At 59.6% G+C, this 17,006-nt stretch overlaps 1 protein-coding gene across 1 annotated transcript; it reads right to left on the bottom strand.

The window, feature by feature from the left end:
- Window positions 1–707: 707 nt before the first annotated feature.
- On the bottom strand, window positions 708–13,986 carry ESYT1 (extended synaptotagmin 1). Its single transcript, XM_038752068.1, has 32 exons — window positions 13,891–13,986; window positions 13,579–13,848; window positions 11,582–11,623; window positions 11,366–11,500; window positions 11,084–11,157; window positions 10,919–10,991; window positions 10,690–10,779; window positions 10,110–10,165; window positions 9,899–10,022; window positions 9,608–9,784; window positions 8,953–9,035; window positions 8,707–8,755; window positions 8,520–8,606; window positions 8,332–8,424; window positions 7,919–7,990; window positions 6,987–7,073; window positions 6,645–6,794; window positions 6,332–6,487; window positions 5,805–5,981; window positions 5,634–5,716; window positions 5,470–5,518; window positions 4,337–4,426; window positions 4,149–4,244; window positions 3,792–3,863; window positions 3,594–3,680; window positions 3,247–3,387; window positions 2,383–2,525; window positions 2,179–2,277; window positions 1,847–1,978; window positions 1,319–1,424; window positions 1,068–1,117; window positions 708–781 (listed from the first exon to the last, which is right to left on the bottom strand). Exons 1-32 carry the CDS (start codon window positions 13,984–13,986, stop codon window positions 742–744), a joined length of 3,279 nt encoding a protein of 1,092 aa, XP_038607996.1. The 3' UTR covers window positions 708–741.
- Between the last annotated feature and the right edge of the window lie 3,020 nt (window positions 13,987–17,006).

Here is a 17,006-nt window from a genome sequence, read left to right as displayed (position 1 = left end):
ACCAGCGGCTGCTGCCAACCCTCCTGGGGCGGAGAGGGGAAAGACAGGGAGCCAGGTACCAGCCCACGGAGGCACCGATGGAGTCAACCCACACAGCGACGAGACAAATGTTTAATGACAGATACAGTAGATCAGCCAAGGACACGCAAACGGAACACTAATCTGCACGGAGACAACAGCTTAGGCACTTTAAAGGAGGTGTGGGCAGCCCAGGCCCAGGCTGAACCCAGCTGGCCAGAGCGAGTGAGCGAGCGAGCGAACCCGCAGTCTGACTCCCCTCCCCGGGTCCTGGGTGGGGGGAAGCTGTGCCCAGCCAGGTCACAGTGGGGAGAGGACGGGGCAGCCTGGAACGGGGAGGTGGGTGGCTAAAATAAAACTTGTTTAAAAAGCAGGATTCGGTGCCGGCGGCCGGAACCAGGCAGCAGGTACGCAGGCACAGGCACAGGGACCCTGGCGAGGAGGTCACAAGGAGGGGGAGAGCAGCCAGCTGCTGGCCGGCAAGTGAGGCGGGCAGGCCGGATGGGTGGTAGGTGGGCAAACTGGGCAGGTGGTTGGGGGACAGGCTGGGTGTGGGTGGGGGGCAGGACGGGCAGGTGGGGGGTAGGGAGGGCAGGCCAGGTGGTACAGGGAGCAATAGTCCTTCTCTTTGGTCAGGCACCAGGGGCTCTGCCAGGCTTTTCACAGTAAGGCGGTGTGGCAGATGGGTGGGCGGGCGGGGGGAGTTGACAGCAGGGCCCCAGGCTAGGAGCCTCCTTTGTCCTTGTCGTCCTTCAGGTCGTACCTGAAAATTGGAGGAGGAGGAGGAGAAGGGAAGCGGTAGGGGGGAAGAGTGGTGGACGGAGAGGAAAGAGATGGCTGACGCTGGACTCAGCTACGGTTAAGGTCAAAACCTTCACCCCACCCCCTCCCCTGCCGGGGACGTGTCTACCAACTCCGTTATTCTGTACTCTCCCAAGCGCTTAGTACAGTGCTCCGCGCGCAGTAAGTGCTCAATAAATACCAGCTTAAGGGAGGTGGGGGTTGGGGAGGGGGCAGGAGAGCCCTGCCTTGCCGCCCCTCACACTCACCACTGCGCTGCTCCCTGGGACAGATCCATCTGAGCTAAGTCCAGCTGCACCTGTGGCCGAGGGACAGTAAGGGAGGGGATGGGGGCAAAAGAAGAGGAGAGGGGGGTTAATGGGGTTCACCAGGGTGGTCAGGGGGCAATGTGGGAGAAGATGGGGGCGGGGCAGCTGAACAGCAATTGGCCCTGTTGGCCTCCCACCCGGCCTGGCCCTTCCAGTAGGGACGTGGGGAGCCCTGGGCCCCGACCCCTCACCTTCCCCAGCAGTTCCCGCTCCCGAGTCATGAAGGAGACGTTGGATTTAACAGAGACTTCAAGCTTCCGCCGCATAGCCTCGTCCACGGACATGTCCCATTCGAACCTGCGGTGGGTGGGTGGTCAATCGGGGTGGGGGGGGGGGGTGTCACGATGTCCCCCCACACCCCATGCCTCCCCCTCGTCCCCCTCTCCATCCCCCCATCTTACCTCCTTCCCTTCCCCACAGCACCTGTACATATGTATATATGGTTGTACATATTTATTACTCTATTTATTTATTTATTTATTTTACTTGTACATTTCTATCCTATTTATTTTATTTTGTTGGTATGTTTGGTTCTGTTCTCTGTCTCCCCCTTTTAGACTGTGAGCCCACTGTTGGGTAGGGACTGTCTCTATGTGTTGCCAATTTGTACTTCCCAAGCACTTAGTACAGTGCTCTGCACATAGTAAGCGCTCAATAAATACGATTGATTGATTGATGCCTCTGTCTCCCATGTCCTCCCTGCCCCCATGGCCTTCCACCTCTCATTGAATTCTGGGCTCAGGGTCTTCTTCTTGGGGCTGGTCTTCCTCTTGGAGGCCCGATTCTTGTCCGGCAGCAGCAACAGGGACACATAGGGGTCAGGGGGGTCACGCCCCGACTGCCGCAGAGCCCTATGAGGGCAGAGCCCATGAGGAGGGGGGTAGACCTGGCGTCAAGGCCCACGGGGGTCGGGGGGCAAGGCTGGACTCAGGGCCCATGGAAGGCGGGGGCAGGCCTGGGGTCCGTGTCCGTGGGGGAGGAAGGCAGGATAAGGGGTTCAGGCTTGGGGCCGGGGTGGGAAGGGGTCCAGCAGGGTGGGCAGAGTTCTCACCGGCAGCTATGGACAAGGCTGACCAGCTTTTGCTCCTCAGGGTAGTACCAAACGGTCAGCTTCACCTGGCCCAGTTGCCCAGCCGGTGCCTCTGGGGGGCTGGTGGGGAGGGGCAGGTCAGTTGGTGGAGGGGCCCGTCCCGCTCCCCGCTTCTCACACCTCCACCACCCCCTACTCCCCCCGCACTTCCCGTCCTCCCTCCACCTGTCCATGTGAAGTAGCCTCTGCCGGAGCTCAGGGGCCGAAGAGGTGAGGACGGGGGGTGCTCCCCACGACTCTGACTCCTCGCTCAGAGGAGACGGGGTGTGGCTGTGAGCTTCCACCCCCGAGTGCTGCGACACCAGGATCTGAGAGTGGAGGAGGGGGGGAGACGGGCAAGAGGAGCAGAGAGGGAAGAAGAAGAGGAAGGGGAAGAGGAGCAGAGGGGGAAGAGGAGCAGAGGGGGAAGAGGAGCAGAGGGGGAAGAGGAGCAGAGAGGGAAGAAGAAGAGGAAGGGGAAGAGGAGCAGAGGGGGAAGAGGAGCAGAGGGGGAAGAGGAGCAGAGGGGGAAGAGGAGCAGAGAGGGAAGAGGAGCAGAGGGGGAAGAGGAGCAGAGGGGGAAGAGGAGCAGAGGGGGAAGAGGAGCAGAGGGGGAAGAGGAGCAGAGAGGGAAGAGGAGCAGAAGGGGAAGAGGAGCAGAGAGGGAAGAGGAGCAGAAGGGGAAGAGGAGCAGAGAGGGAAGAGGAGCAGAAGGGGAAGAGGAGCAGAGAGGGAAGAAGAAGAGGAAGGGGAAGAGGAGCAGAGAGGGAAGAGGAGCAGAAGGGGAAGAGGAGCAGAGAGGGAAGAGGAGCAGAAGGGGAAGAGGAACGGGGGAAGAGGAGCAGAGGGGGAAGAGGAGCAGGGGGGAAGAGGAGCAGAAGGGGAAGAGGAAGAGAAGCAGAGGGGGAAGAGGAAGAGTAGCAGAGGGTTAAGAGGAAGAACAAGGGGGCAGAGCAGGAGGGGAGAGGATGAGGTTAGACCAGAGCCCTCCTCTCCACCCCCGCACCCCCTCACCCAGCCCCATCCTCCCAGCCCAACCAGCACACTCACTCCGAGCTGAGCCCGCAGTAGCACCTGGCCCTGCCCATTGCTGAGGGGGAACCAGCCATCGAGGCACAGGTGGCTGCTGGCGAGGAGGTCGGACAGCGGCAGGGACAGGGAACCAAGCGTCCCTGACCCGTCTCCCCGCACCTGGGGACAGATGGGTGGGGGGCAGTCATGGGGACGGGAGGACGAGTGGACAGGCCAGGGGCAATCACGGGGGTGGCCAGGCTGGCGGATGGGTCGGGGATAATCACGGGGACAGAAAGGGCAGGTGGTCTGGGGGCAGTCACGGGATGGACCCGGCAGCAGGGCCGACCACCAGGGTCAACTGGCGGGCCGGGGGCAGGTCTCACCTGCAGCTCTAGGCTCTCGACGTGGGGCCTCCTAATAAGGAAAGAGGCCGTCTCATCCCACACAGGGGCCGAGGTCTGGGGGCACGTCTGGAGAGAAAAGGGCCATCGGCGTGAGGGTCACCCGTGCTCGACCCCATCCCTGCCCACTCTGCCCCCTCTCCTCCCCCACCCCCCGGCCCCTCCGCCCCTGCCCCATACCTTGGTCTTGAAGGAGGAATCTCCAACACTGATGGTGGCATAAGAGCTGGGTGGCTTACTGCCTTTACGGAGCTGAGGATAGGGGCAGTTGGTCAAACTGGGGTTGGGACAGATAGGCATCTCCCCCGCTCCCTGGACGGATTTCCCCCTCCCCCAGACAGACATTCTCCCTCTAACTTAAACCGTGAGCCTTGGATGGGACGGGGACTGTGTCCGACGTGATGATCTTGTATGTACCCCAGCGCTTGGTACCCGTAAGCGCTTAAATAGCATAATAAATAACGAATGGGCGCCTCAGACAAGCGGGCTCCCCCCTTCCTTCCCCGCGGCTGGGGCCGGACAGACGGACGGACTCACGGGCAGGTCCGCAGCCTGCTCCAGGTAGACGGACAGCAGGGCAGCCGCCAGCTCGGTGCTCTTGTTGGTCTGGATCAGACTGTTCACCTGCAGCACCTGGGCATGGGCACCGGCATGGGCATCCCCTGGGACTGGGGCATCACCCCCACCCCCAGGCCAGCTTCCCCCGCTCCCCTTCCCACCCTCACCTGCTCCAGCTCGGCTGTGCTGGGCCGGGGACTCAGACGCTCCAGTCGCAGGTGCAGGCGGCCAGAAGAGACATCCTCCAGGTAGAGCCACTGGAGAGGGAGGGGAGATGGGGGGAATGGTTACCAGGGCTGCGGGGGGGAAGGGGCGGGGGACTAGGTTAATCAATCAATCAATGGCATTCATTGAGCGCTTACTGTGTGCAGAGCACTGTACTAAGAGTTTGGGAGAGCACAGCGAGTTTACAGTCTAGAGAAAGAGACAGACACTTATAGAAATCAACGCGTTACAAATAACGCATCTGTATATAGGTGCTCTAGGGCTGAGGGCAGGGTGAATACCAAGTGCCCATAAGGAACAGAACCCCTCTAGACTGCAAGCTCATTGTGGGCCGGGAATGTGTCTGTTATATTGTTGCATTGTATTGTACTCTCCCATGGAACAGTGCTCTGCATTCATTCATTCAATCATATTTATTGAGTGCTTAATGTGTGCAGAGCACTGTACTAAGCACTTGGGAAGTACAAGTTGGCAACACATAGCGATGGTCCTACCCAACAACGGGCTCACAGTCTAGACAAGCAACAAAACAAAACGAGTAGACAGGTGACAAAACAAATAGACAGGTGCACACAGTAAGTGCTCAATAAATACCCTCCTTTTAGACTGTGAGCCCACTGTTGGGTAGGGACTGTCTCTATACGTTGCCAATTTGTACTTCCCAAGCGCTTAGTACAGTGCTCTGCACACAGTAAGCGCTCAATAAATACGATTGATGATGATGATGATGATGAAATACGATTGCCTGGGACTGACTGACTGAAGTGCATAGATTGACGCAGAAGTGAGAGGGAGTCGAGGAAGAGGGCTCAATCGGAGAAGGTCTCTTGGAGGATATGTGACCTTAATAAGGCTTTGAAGGTGGGGAAAGTGGGGGTATACGAGGGGAGGGAGTTCCAGGCCAAAGGGAGGATGTGGGAAGGGGGTCGGCGACGAGATAGACAAGATCAGGGCACAGTGAGCAAGCTGGAGCTAGTAGATCAGTGAGGTTCATTCATTCATTCATGCATTCACTCATTCAGTTGGGAGGTTAGGGGGAGAAGCTCTCAGGACAGGACATCTGCCCTACACTTACCTCATCCATGAACCCGCTGCTGAGCACGGGGCCAAGGCTGACCTTACACCTGGAAGGAGATGGGGAAGGAGCGGGGAGGAGTTGCTGGGTGAGCCTTGTGCAGCTCCCCACCTTCTCCGCGCTCCCCTATTCTCCCCCTCCGAGCCAGGCCTCCTCCCCCTCACCGGCCCAGGAAGTCATCCTTGTCCAGATCCTTGTCGAACACCTCGACCTCCAGCTCCTGTCCGGGGACTGTGGTGACAATCACCTAAGGGGTGGGGGGGGGGAAACAGTGGATTGGGGTGGGGGTGGACCCGGCCCCCTCGGGCCCCTCCCCCGGCACTCCCCAGCCTGACCTCGAAGACCTCGTTCCAACGGGGGCTGAGCTCCTCGCGCACCACACGGGTCCGGAAGCTGAGCCCGCCGACGCGCAGCTTGACGTAGGGGTCGGACTTGCCCCGGACCAGCCCCCCCAGGAACGTGTCCTTGGCGATGAGCCCCTGGGCCTCCAGCACGTGGATCCGCAGGACCCCCTACAGCCAGACGGACGGACAACCGGAGCTCCGTCAGCCTACGGCCCCCAGCCCCCACAGTCCCTGCAGCCAGCCGGTCAAATGACCGGAGCTCCTTCAGCCTGCAGCCCCCACACCCCCTCGAGCCGGATGGCTGGACGACTGGAACTCCGAAAGCCTGCAGCCTTCAAGCCTCCGAATCCCTGAGCGGATTCAGGAGAGGTGGGAGGATGGTCGGTCAGGGACAAATGGCCAGACGGCTGGACGGACATCGGGGGCGGGGGGGTGGAGAAAACGACAGGCAAGCAGACAACGTTTCAGTCTGTCCTCCAGCCCCACAACTCCTCCCCTCTTCCCCACCCCCGACACACCTCAGTGCCAAAATGGCCATCGGGAGATGTGTGGGTGGGCCGGGGCGGTTGGTCAACGCTGCTGCCCGGATGGAAGCTCTCGCCGGACGTCTCCGCGGGCCCCGGGGAGCTGGGGGTCAGCGGGAAGTGGACACTCGATGTGTCCAGGTACAAGATCTGCGGAGCCAAGGAAGGGAGAGTTAATTGTCGGGGTGCTCTGGTAGTGACAGCCAATATCACCCCCGCGCCGAAACCCGCTCCTGCCCGACCGTTTCCCCACCCCTCTTCTCCGGGGCTCCCTTGGACCCCTTTCGGGGGTTCCTCCCGCCCCTACCCGCATAACGAGCTTCATGTAGAGGCGTGAGGCTGGGCCGGAGCTGCTCAGCTGAAACCACTGGTCCAGGGTGAGGTCCGGGGCGCTGAGCAGGCGTGACAGGGGTAGGCTCAGAGAGCCCAGAGCCAGCTGCCGGCTGTCGTCCTTTACCTGGGGATGAGGGGGGGGAACAGGGAGCGACTGAGCTGCAGGGCCCCCCGACACCACCTTCCCCGGTCTAGCCAATCTCAGATCTGCTGCTATTCGCGTCGGCACGGACCCCCACCCGCCTCCCGAAGTCCGGGAAGGGCCAAGGTTGCTTGGACGAGGGCCGGGGGCGAGGGGGTAGGGGGAACCCCTCACCTGGATGTCCAGGTCTTGGCTGTTCGGGTCCTGCAGGAAGAAGCGGAAGGCCTCTTCCCACACCGGGGAGTTGGTGTTGTAGGTGGCCTGGCGGGGCGGCGAAGGGGGTGACACGTGACCCGGCGGCTCCCTCCCCCTTCCCAGCTGGCTGACCACCGCTCGCCCCGCTTCTCAAAGCCTGTCTCCTCCACAAGGCCTTCCCTGATACACCTCCCATCTCTCCATTCCATACCCTCACCCCCACCACGCAATTCCATGTCACTGCCGCACTTGGTACCTACATCCCCAACTCCTTGCACCCCCTTCCTTCCTCTCCCCCTCTCCACCCCCCATCTTACCCCCTTCCCTTCCCCACAGCACCTGTATATATGTTTGTACATATTTATTACTCTAACTTGTACATATCTACTCTATTTTATTTTGTTAGTATGTTTGGTTTTGTTCTCTTGTCTCCCCCTTTTAGACTGTGAGCCCACTGTTGGGTAGGGACCGTCTCTATATGTTGCCAACTTGGACTTCCCAAGCGCTTAGTCCAGTGCTCTGCACACAGTAAGCGCTCAGTAAATACGATTGATTGATTGATCCCCATTTTTTCATTCATTCAGTCATATTTATGGAGCGCTTTTCGTGTGCAGAGTACTGTACTAAGGAGAGTACGGTACAGCGATAGGCAGACACATTCCCTGTCCACAACGAGTTATAGTCTAGAGCTTACACTCTATCACTTCCCCCCTGCTTGTAGTTTGTCTTAGCACTCATCTCCCATTGCTACACTGTGAGCTCCTCGAGGTCAAGGATAGTATCTACTAACTCTCTGATGCTCTCCCCAGTGCTTGGTACAGTGCTCTGCCAAAGCAGGCACTTGTTACACCCTGTTTGTGGAGCACCTGGCCCAGCCCCCAGCCCCCCGGCCCCCTGCCCCGGACCCCCACCTTGCTCTCCTGGGTCACATCCTGCACCGACAGCTGGACCATAGGGTTTGGCTCCTTGTTCCCCTTTTTCAGCTGCGGGGTCAGAGGTCCCGGGTCAGCCTGAAGGCAGTCTCCGAGCCCTCGAGGGAGGTGGCCAGGCTGGGCCTGGGTCTGCCTAGGGTCCCCCCACCGACCCTCACAGCCAACAACAAGACAGAGGGGGAGAAGGGGAGGGGGAAGGAAGAGAGGAAGTGCGGACCAAAGGCGAAACCCCCTCCCAAATCAAGCCATAGCTGGGCCGGGAGAGGTGCCCCCCCCAGGTTCCCCGCCATCTACCCCTCCTCCTCCGGCTCCCGGTCTCAGCTGGAGTGGGGCACAGAGAGGCGGATGAGCAGGGGGGGACCGAGAGGCGGCAGGCCCAGCTACCCACTCACCGGCAGGTCTTGAGCTCGGTCCAGGTAGATCACCAGGATGGCTGCTGAAGGGGGGTCAGGCCGGGAGGAGACCCCCCGGTTCCACTGTAGGACCTGCGGCGCGGGAGAGAAACGGTCAGAATCCCCCCAAACCGCGGAGCCCCTAGTCGTCGTTCCCCCGGCCCCACGGCTCCCCGCTCTGCCCGCACCTGATCCAACTTGGCCGCGTCCGGTAGCAAAGTCAGCCATTCCAGCCGCAGGTGCACCTGGCCTGGCCCGCCCTGCAGCGGGAACCACTGCAGGGAAGGGAAAGCGGGGGAGGATCGGGAGGCCGATTAGACCAATGGCTCCCCGTGGCCAGTCCCCCGCCCCCAGACCCCTCCTCCCCACTCTCACCTCGTCCAACACCTGCTCCTTCAGCACGTTCCCCAGATCCAGCTTCATCCTGGGGGTGGGGACGGGGCTTGTGACTCTTGGTCCTCATTAACTAGGCCACCCCCCCCCCCCCCGCCCCACCCAACCTCCCCACCTCTGGGTGCCCCCAGCCCCCTGTGCTGCATCACCAGACCGGCCCCCCTGCCCCAGCCCAGTCCCCCAGACCCAACCCCGCCCCCCTCCATCCCAGCTCCCCACCCTGCTCACCGGCCCAGGAAGTCATCCTTGTCTGGGTCCTTGTCAAACACCTCGACTTCCAGCTCCTGCCCCGGGACCTCATGCACCATCACCTGTGGCAGGAGTAGGGTGGGAGACCCCGAATGGGGGGCTCTGAGAGGGGAGGACACCCACACCCCCACTTTCTAGCTGGCCCACCCTTCCCACTCCCGACCTCCGCCCCTGGTTCCTACCTTCCTCCCCTTACTCCTGACGGGAATTCCATCCCTTCCCAATCCAGCAGCCCACAGCTCTACCCACCTTCAAAGACCTCCTGAAACCCGGCCGCCTCCGACAAGCCTTCCCCGAAGTCCCAAGCCACATCGACCCCCAGGCCGCTCTAGCAAACGGTCACTTCGATTCCTGCCATCAGCCCTTGAGGACCTCTGTTCATTCACCAACCCACTGAGCTGACTGTAAATATTTTTACGCCTGCCTCCCCGGGGAGACTGGCAGCTCCTTGTGGGCAGGAAACACACGAGTCTCGCCTTCCTGTTGAATCGCCCACGTGCCTAGTGGGTGCCTGGTAAATGCTACACCTACTGTGGGTACTGGAGGCACCCAGAGTCACCCACGGACAGGCGCGTGGGCCCACGGAAGCACAGGCCCACAGACACCCAAAACCACAAAGGCACGTGCCACGCACCTCATAGGTCTCCCCCCACCGAGGGTTGAGGTCATTGTCCACCACCCTGCTGCAGAAGACTTGGGTGCCCACGCGGACCAGGGCGTACGGATCAGACTTGCCCTCGATGAGGCCGCGCACAAACGTGTCCTTGGAGCCCAGCGCCCGTGCCGCCAACAGATGGACCCGCACGATGCCCTGCGGGGTGACGGGACGGGATGGGCTGAGAGGGCTGGGCCGGCTCAAGGGGACGGGGACCAAACCCTGCAGGGGGAAGGGCCGTGCCCGGGGCGGGGAGGGGCAGGGCCGTACCCGGGGCAGCGGGGAGCGGAGCTGGGCCACTTCCTGTAGGTCTGGCACGAGGGGCACGAGCAGGCGGTTGGGCAGCACGAGGAAGGCAGCGATGGAATCCATGATCATCGAGTCCGACAGAGCACTGGGGGACGGGGGCGGGACAGCAGTCGGTGCGGCCCGGGATCCTCCCCCTCCCTCCGCCCCTGCCCGGCCGGACCCAAGGCCATACCTGAGTCCTGGAATGTCCAGCAGGTTGGTCATCCCTGTCCAGTTAATGTCCAACATCTGCGGGAGGGGAGGGGTCAGACAGGAGACCCCTGTCAGTGTCCAAGCAACTCACCGGACGGTGGATGGCAAACAGGGGAATGGTCTTACGGGGGCAGGGGGAGGGGAGAAGCAGCAAGGCCTAGTGCGAAAAGTCCGGGCTTGGGAGTCAGAGGACCTGAGTTCTAATCTCAGTTCTGCCACTTGTCTGCCAAAGAAAGAGAAGCAGCACGGCCCCAGCTGGCAACAGCAAGAGCCTGGAAGTCAAAGGACCTGGGTTCTAATCCCAGCTCCGCCGCTTGTCTGCTGTATTACCTTAGGCAAGGCACTTAATCTCTCTGGACCTCAGCTGCCTCATCTGTGAAATGAGGATGAAGGCAGTAAGCCCCATGTGAGACGTGGACTGCGTCCAACCTGATTACCTTTTATCTACCCCGGTGCTTTGTAAAGGACATAATAAGGGCTTTAACGATTGCCATTTGAAAAAAAAGGCGGGGGGGTGGGGGGGAATGACAGGTGGGCGAACCCTCCCCACCCCCACCGACCGGGCGGCGGATGAAGAACATGGAAACAGCTCCAACGATGGGCAGGTCGCCCAGCAACGGCTCCAGGATGAGGCGGAGGACCCCGTGCAGCTGCGGGAGAGGAGAAACGCTTAGGGCAGCTGCCGGGAGCAGGAGGGGGAGGTGGGGACCCCAACCTCTCTACCCGCTTGGGTCAGATCTTCCCTCCCGCCAGGCCCACCCGACCCCCAGCTTCTGCTTCGCCCCTCACCTGCATGCCCTTGACCCCGGCTTTGCAGAAGTATTTCTTCACCTCCACATCGATCTGCAGGTCACCCACATAGCTGGGGGAGCCAGACAAGGGTGAGGCCGGGGCTCTGCAACGGGTAAGAGGTTGCGGGGAGGGGAGAAGCCGGGCAGGGGAGGGGCCGGCTACCTGATGTTGAGGTCCAGCAGGATCTGATTCTTCGTCTGCCCCGTGTGAACTTTCACTCCCAGGATCCGCAGAGGCTGGGGGCGGATGGAGACACGGTTTGGAGGGGGCGCGGGTGCAAACACGGAGACGGGCGACTCCCCGCCTCCCTCCGGCTCCACGGGCGAACGTGCATTTGGTCGCGGCCTCCCCGGACCCCCTGGCAGCACCTTCTCCTCCAGCTCCACAAGGGTGAAGTCATGGGTAGGACGTGGCCAGAACCCCTCCCCGTCCCCAGTCTGTCACCTTCTCCCCCAGCTCCACGCGGGTGAAGGTGAAGGTCTGCAGGTGGGGGTTGGAGCCTCGCACGACGGGGGCCACGGACTCGGCCAGCATCTTCTCCATGTACTGACCCAAGAAGGGCCAGATCTGGGCCACGATCTGGGAGCGGAAGAGGGGGGCGGTCAAGGCAGGGTCTACGGCACCCCCTCGCCCCCGGGACCACCCGGGCCCACCCCTCACCTTGTTCAGCCATTCGACCTTCTCCACGTCGGGGAAGCTGACCTGGAGGACACGGGTTGGAAAGGAGGGGGGGGCGGTCAGCAGTCACCATCACTATCACCCCCCAGCCCTCCCTCTCAGCCCCCCGTGGTTTCCGGCCACACTGAGGTCTGAGCCCACGATGGGGAGGAAGCAAGGCTAAGTAAGGGTGGGGTTGGGCGGCTGCTACACTTCCTCAAAGCCCCTGAGCATGGAGGGGGGCACAGAGGAGAAAGGAGGGTACGGGGGAGGGAGAAGGAAGGAGAGGGGCAGGAGAGGAGGAGAAGGGAAGAGGAAGGGAGGTTTGGGTCGGGCAGAGAAGTGTAGGCCCAGATGATGGGGAGGGGGGAAGGGCCTGTAACCTCAGAGCAGCTTCGTGGGTGCCAGTTGCCGGGAGTGGCAGCCGTAGCTGGGTTAGGTGGAAGGGCACCGAGGAGGGGGAGCATTGGGTGGGGAGGAGTGGCACATCCAGAACTGTCGCATTGCAAAAGCTCCAAGTGGCCGGAGGGCCCGGCCCACCCGCGGGACGCCGCATCCCGTGGACCGCTCCACCCACAGTCCCGCCCCGCACTCCAGATTGCCCCCGGTGCCAACTTTTTGATGCTTAAGTTTTCCCCGGCGCCCCCACGCCCTGCCCCGGGGCGGTGGCAGCGCAGTAACGGGCCCGGGCCGAGGCGCCCATACTCATTCATTCATTAAATCGTATTTATTGAGCGCTTACGGTGTGCAGGGCACTGGACTAAGCGCTTGGGAAGTCCAAGTCGGCAACATGGAGAGACGGTCCCTACCCAACAGTGGGCTCACAGGGTAGAAGGGGGAGTCCAGATTCCCTATCCGGGCCTGGGGGTCCTCTGGGCGGGCTCTCCCCCCCACCCCACCCCTCCCTCCCGGGCACTGCAGTATCCGCACTCCCGCAGCCGCCGCCTCTGGGACTTTCCGCAGCTGCTGCTGCTGCCAGGGATAAAATGGGGAGGGGAGGGGATGGGGGGGGGGGCAATCAATCAATCGTATTTATTGAGCGCTTACTGTGTGCAGAGCACTGGACTGAGCGCTTGGGAAGTCCAAGTTGGCAACATACAGAGACAGTCCCTACCCAACGGTGGGCTCACAGTCTAGAAGGGGGAGACGGACAACAAAACCAAACATATTAACACAATAAAATAAATAGAATAGATAGGTACAAGTAAAATAAATAGAGTAATAAATAAATAGAGTAATAGTCCCGCTGGGGGTGGGGGGTCCCGCCGGAGGGGGCCGAGGGGGTCGGGCTGGGGGGGAGGGGAGTGAATGGGGGGTCCCGCTGGAGGGAGGGGGCGGATGGAGGGGGTCCAGTTGGGGGGGAGGGAAAAGGGGCCGGGGGGCCTCGATGGGGGGGGAGGGGCCGAGGGGGTCGGACTGGGGAAGAGGGGGGTGGATGAGGAGGGTCCCCTTGGGGGGAGGGGACAGATGGGGCGGGGTCCAATTGAGGGGGGAGAAAGGGGACGGTGGGGTCCCGCTGGGGGGGAGGGAAAAGAGGCCGGGGGTCCCTCTGGGGGGATAGGAGGAATGGGGGGGTCCCACCGGAGAGGGAGGGGAGGGGGCCCAGGGGGTCGGGCTGGGGAAGAGGGGGGTGGATGAGGAGGGTCCCCTTGAGGGGAGGGGACGGATGGGGGGGTCTAGTTGGGGGGGGAGAATGGGGACGGATGGGGGGGTCTAGTTGGGGGGGAGAAAGGGGACGGATGGGGGGGTCTAGTTGGGGGGAAGAAAGGGGACGGATGGGGGGTCTAGTTGGGGGGGCAGAAGGGGGACGGATGGGGGGGTCTAGTTGGGGGGGCAGAAGGGGGACGGATGGGGGGGTCTAGTGGGGGGGGAAAGGGGACGGATGGGGGGGTCTAGTTGGGGGGGAGAAAGGGGCCGGGGGGGTAGATGAGGAGGGTCCCCTCGGGGGGAGGGGAAGGGGCAAGGGTCCGCGGGGGGGGGGCGGGGGGGTCCCCCCTCACCCAGGCCGGCAGCTCCCGGTGGCTGAGATAGAGGGTCTGCGCCGTGATCCGCTCCTCGTCGTCCAGCAGGAGCCTTGCGGCCCGGAGGCTCCGCTCCTTGCCGCCGCGGACCCGCTGCCAGCCCAGGTAGAGGGCCAGGCCCAACAGGACGAAGCCCAGGCTGAGCCCCAGGGCCCCGGCCAGGTAGGCGAGCAGCAGCACCAGCAGCCGACGCCCCAACGAGCCCAGCGGCGGCAGGGCCTCGCTCGCCGACCCGGGGCCGGCCGGGGGCGGGGGGGCGGAGGCGGCGGAGGCGGAGGCGGAGGCGGAGGCGGAGGCGGCGGGGGGGTCGTCGTCGGGGGGGTCCGGGGGCCGCTGCTCGGCGGGGACCCGCTGCTCGGAGGGGACCGCTCCGCCCGGACGCTCCATGGTGCCCAAAACTGGGGACCCGCCCCGACGGCCGGGCCACGCCCCCGCCGTCGAGGCCACGCCCCCAACGTCCAGGCCCCGCCCTTACCGTCGAGGCCCCGCCCTCCCCGTCGAGGCCCCGCCCCCGACGTCCAGGGCCCGCCTTTGACGTCAAGGCCCCGCCCCCGACGTCCAGGCCCCCGACGTCCAGGCCCCCGACGTCCAGGCCCCGCCCTTGACGTCGAAGCCCCGCCCCCGACGTCCAGGCCCCCGCCGTCCAGGCCCCGCCCCTCGGCGCGCGCTCTCCGCCCTGATTGGACGGGCGGGATCGCGGGGGCCCCGCCCACCCCCGCTCCGGCCCTCCCATTGGCCCGGGCGGCTCCAGGAAGGCGAGGCCGGCCAGACGGCGGGAGAAGGCGGGCCGAGGGCGGCCGCCGGATTGGTGGAGGCGCCGAGGGGGGCGGGGCCGGGGGCGTGACGTCTCTCCGAGCCCCTCCTCCATTCATTCATTCGTTCAATCGTATTGGTAGAGCGCTTACTGTGTGCGGAGCGCTGGACTAAGCGCCTGGGAAGTACAAGTTGGCAACATAGAGAGACGGTCCCAACAACGGGCTCACAGTCTAGACCTGTATATATATATATATATATATATGTGTGTGTGTGTGTGTGTGTGTGTGTGTGTATATACACACATATATATGTATATATACACATATATATGTGTGTATGTATATATGTATATGTACATATATATGTGTGTATATATGTATATATACATATATGTGTGTGTATATATACACATATATGTGTGTGTACACACATATATATGTATATATGTGTGTATATATGCACATATATATGTATATATGTGTGTGTATATACACACATATATATACATATATGTGTGTATATGTATACACATATATGTGTGTGTGTGTGTGTGTATGTGTGTGTGTGTATATATATATATATATATATATATATGTATATATATATATATATTCTACACTGTAAGCCCACTGTTGGGTAGGGAACTGTATATATACTCTATGTGTGTGTATATATATATTTATACACACATATGTATATATAAATATATACATGTATGTATATATACATATATCTATCAATCAATCAACCGTATTTATTGAGTGCTTACTGTGTGCAGAGCACCGAACTAAGCGGTTGGGAAGTCCAAGTCGGCAACACATAGAGACAGTCCCTACCCAACAGCGGGCTCACAATCTAGAAGGGGGAGACGGAGAACAAAACCAAACACACTAGCAAAATAAAATAAATAGAATAGATATGTACAAGTAAGATAAATAAATAGAGTAATAAATATGTACACACATATGTACAGGTGCTGTGGGGAAGGGAAGGAGGTAAGATGGGGGGATGGAGAGGGGGACGGGGGGGGGGAGAGGAAGGAAGGGGCTCAGTCTGGGAAGGCCTCCTGGAGGAGATGAGCTCTCCGTAGGGCCTTGAAGGGAGGAAGAGAGCTAGCTTGGCGGATGGGCAGAGGGAGGGCATTCCAGGCCCGGAATATACATGCATGCATGCATACATGCATACATACATACATACACACACGTACATGCATACATATATACACACATATATACATACATGCACGTGTATGCACATATACATATGTATGTATATGCATATATACATATGTATGTATATGCATATATATATTCAATCATATTTATTGAGTGCTTACTGTGTGCAGAGCACTGTACTTAGCGCTTGGGAAGTCCAAGTCGGCAACAGATAGAGACGGTCCCTACCCAACAACGGGCTCACAGTCTAGAAGGGGTACGTATATACATGTATAATATATGTATATATATTCTCTAGATATTCGAGACCTGTATATATATATATATATATATTCTAGACTGTGAGCCCACTGTTGGGTAGGGACCGTCTCTATATGTTACCAACTTGTACTTCCCAAGCGCTTAGTCCAGTGCTCTGCACACAGTAAGCACTCAATAAATACAAATGAATGAATGAGTATATATGTATAAGGACCTGTATATATACCTGTATATATGTTTGTTCGACCTGTGTATATATACCTGTATATATGTTTGTACATATTTATTACTCCTCTATTTTTTTTACTTTACTTGTACATATTTATTCTATTTTATTTTGTTAATATGTTTTGTTTTCTTGTCTGTCTCCCCCTTCTAGACTGTGAGCCCACTGTTGGGTAGGGACCGTGTCTATCTGCTGCCGACTTGTACTTCCCAAGCGCTTAGTACAGTGCTCTGCACACAGTAAGCGCTCAATAAATACGATTGAATGAATGAACATAGAGAGATGGTCCCTACCACACAGCGGGCTCACAGTCTAGAAGTGGGGAGACAGACAACAGAACAAGACATATTAACAAAATAAAATTAATCCAATAAATATGTAAAAATAAAATAAATAAATAGAATAATAAATAGGGACAAACATATATACAGGTGCTGTGGGGAGAGGAAGGGGAGGAGGAGGTGATGGGGAAGAGAAGGCTGGAAGTCGCGGAGGACGGGACGGTGACTTCCTGAAGGGCCGCGGCCCGAAGCCGCAAGGAATGGTGACGAATTGCAGCAGGAGGGATTGTGGTTAGCCCGCGGTAGGAGGGCGTCGTGGGCAGAGCTCGGGCCTGGGAGCCGGAAGGTTCTGGGTTCTAATCTAATGGAGAAGCAGCGTGGCTCACTGTGAGCCCACTGTTGGGTAGGGGCCGTCTCTTTATGCTGCCAACTTTTACTTCCCAAGCGCTTAGTACAGTGCTCTGCACACAGGAAGCGCTCAATAAATGCGATTGAATGAATGGATGAATAATCCCGGCTCCACCACTTATCATTTGTGTGACCTTGGGCAAGTCACTTCACTTCTCTGGGCCTCAGGTACCTCATCTGTAAAATGGGGATTAATAATAATAATGATTGTATTTATTAAGCGCTTACTATGTGCAAAGCACTGTTCTAAGCGCTGGGGAGTTTACAAGGTGATCAGGTTGTCCCACGGGGGGCTCACAA

This window comes from Tachyglossus aculeatus, chromosome 10 (genome assembly GCF_015852505.1).
Source record: "Tachyglossus aculeatus isolate mTacAcu1 chromosome 10, mTacAcu1.pri, whole genome shotgun sequence".
NCBI classification, from domain to species: Eukaryota; Metazoa; Chordata; class Mammalia; order Monotremata; family Tachyglossidae; genus Tachyglossus; species Tachyglossus aculeatus.
Note: the sequence above shows the minus strand (reverse complement) of the source record. Positions and strands in the feature narration are given on the sequence as shown.

Excerpts from the sequence above, each read along its gene's own strand:
- ESYT1 (XM_038752068.1), bottom strand. The coding sequence starts at position 13,986 with ATGGAGCGTCCGGGCGGAGCGGTCCCCTCCGAGCAGCGGGTCCCCGCC. Across the intron at positions 6,488-6,644 it reads ACATGAAGCTCGTTATGCGG|ATCTTGTACCTGGACACATC; the intron begins GTAGGGGCGGGA and ends TTGGCTCCGCAG. Across the intron at positions 2,526-3,246 it reads TACTGCGGGCTCAGCTCGGA|ATCCTGGTGTCGCAGCACTC; the intron begins GTGAGTGTGCTG and ends CTCCACTCTCAG.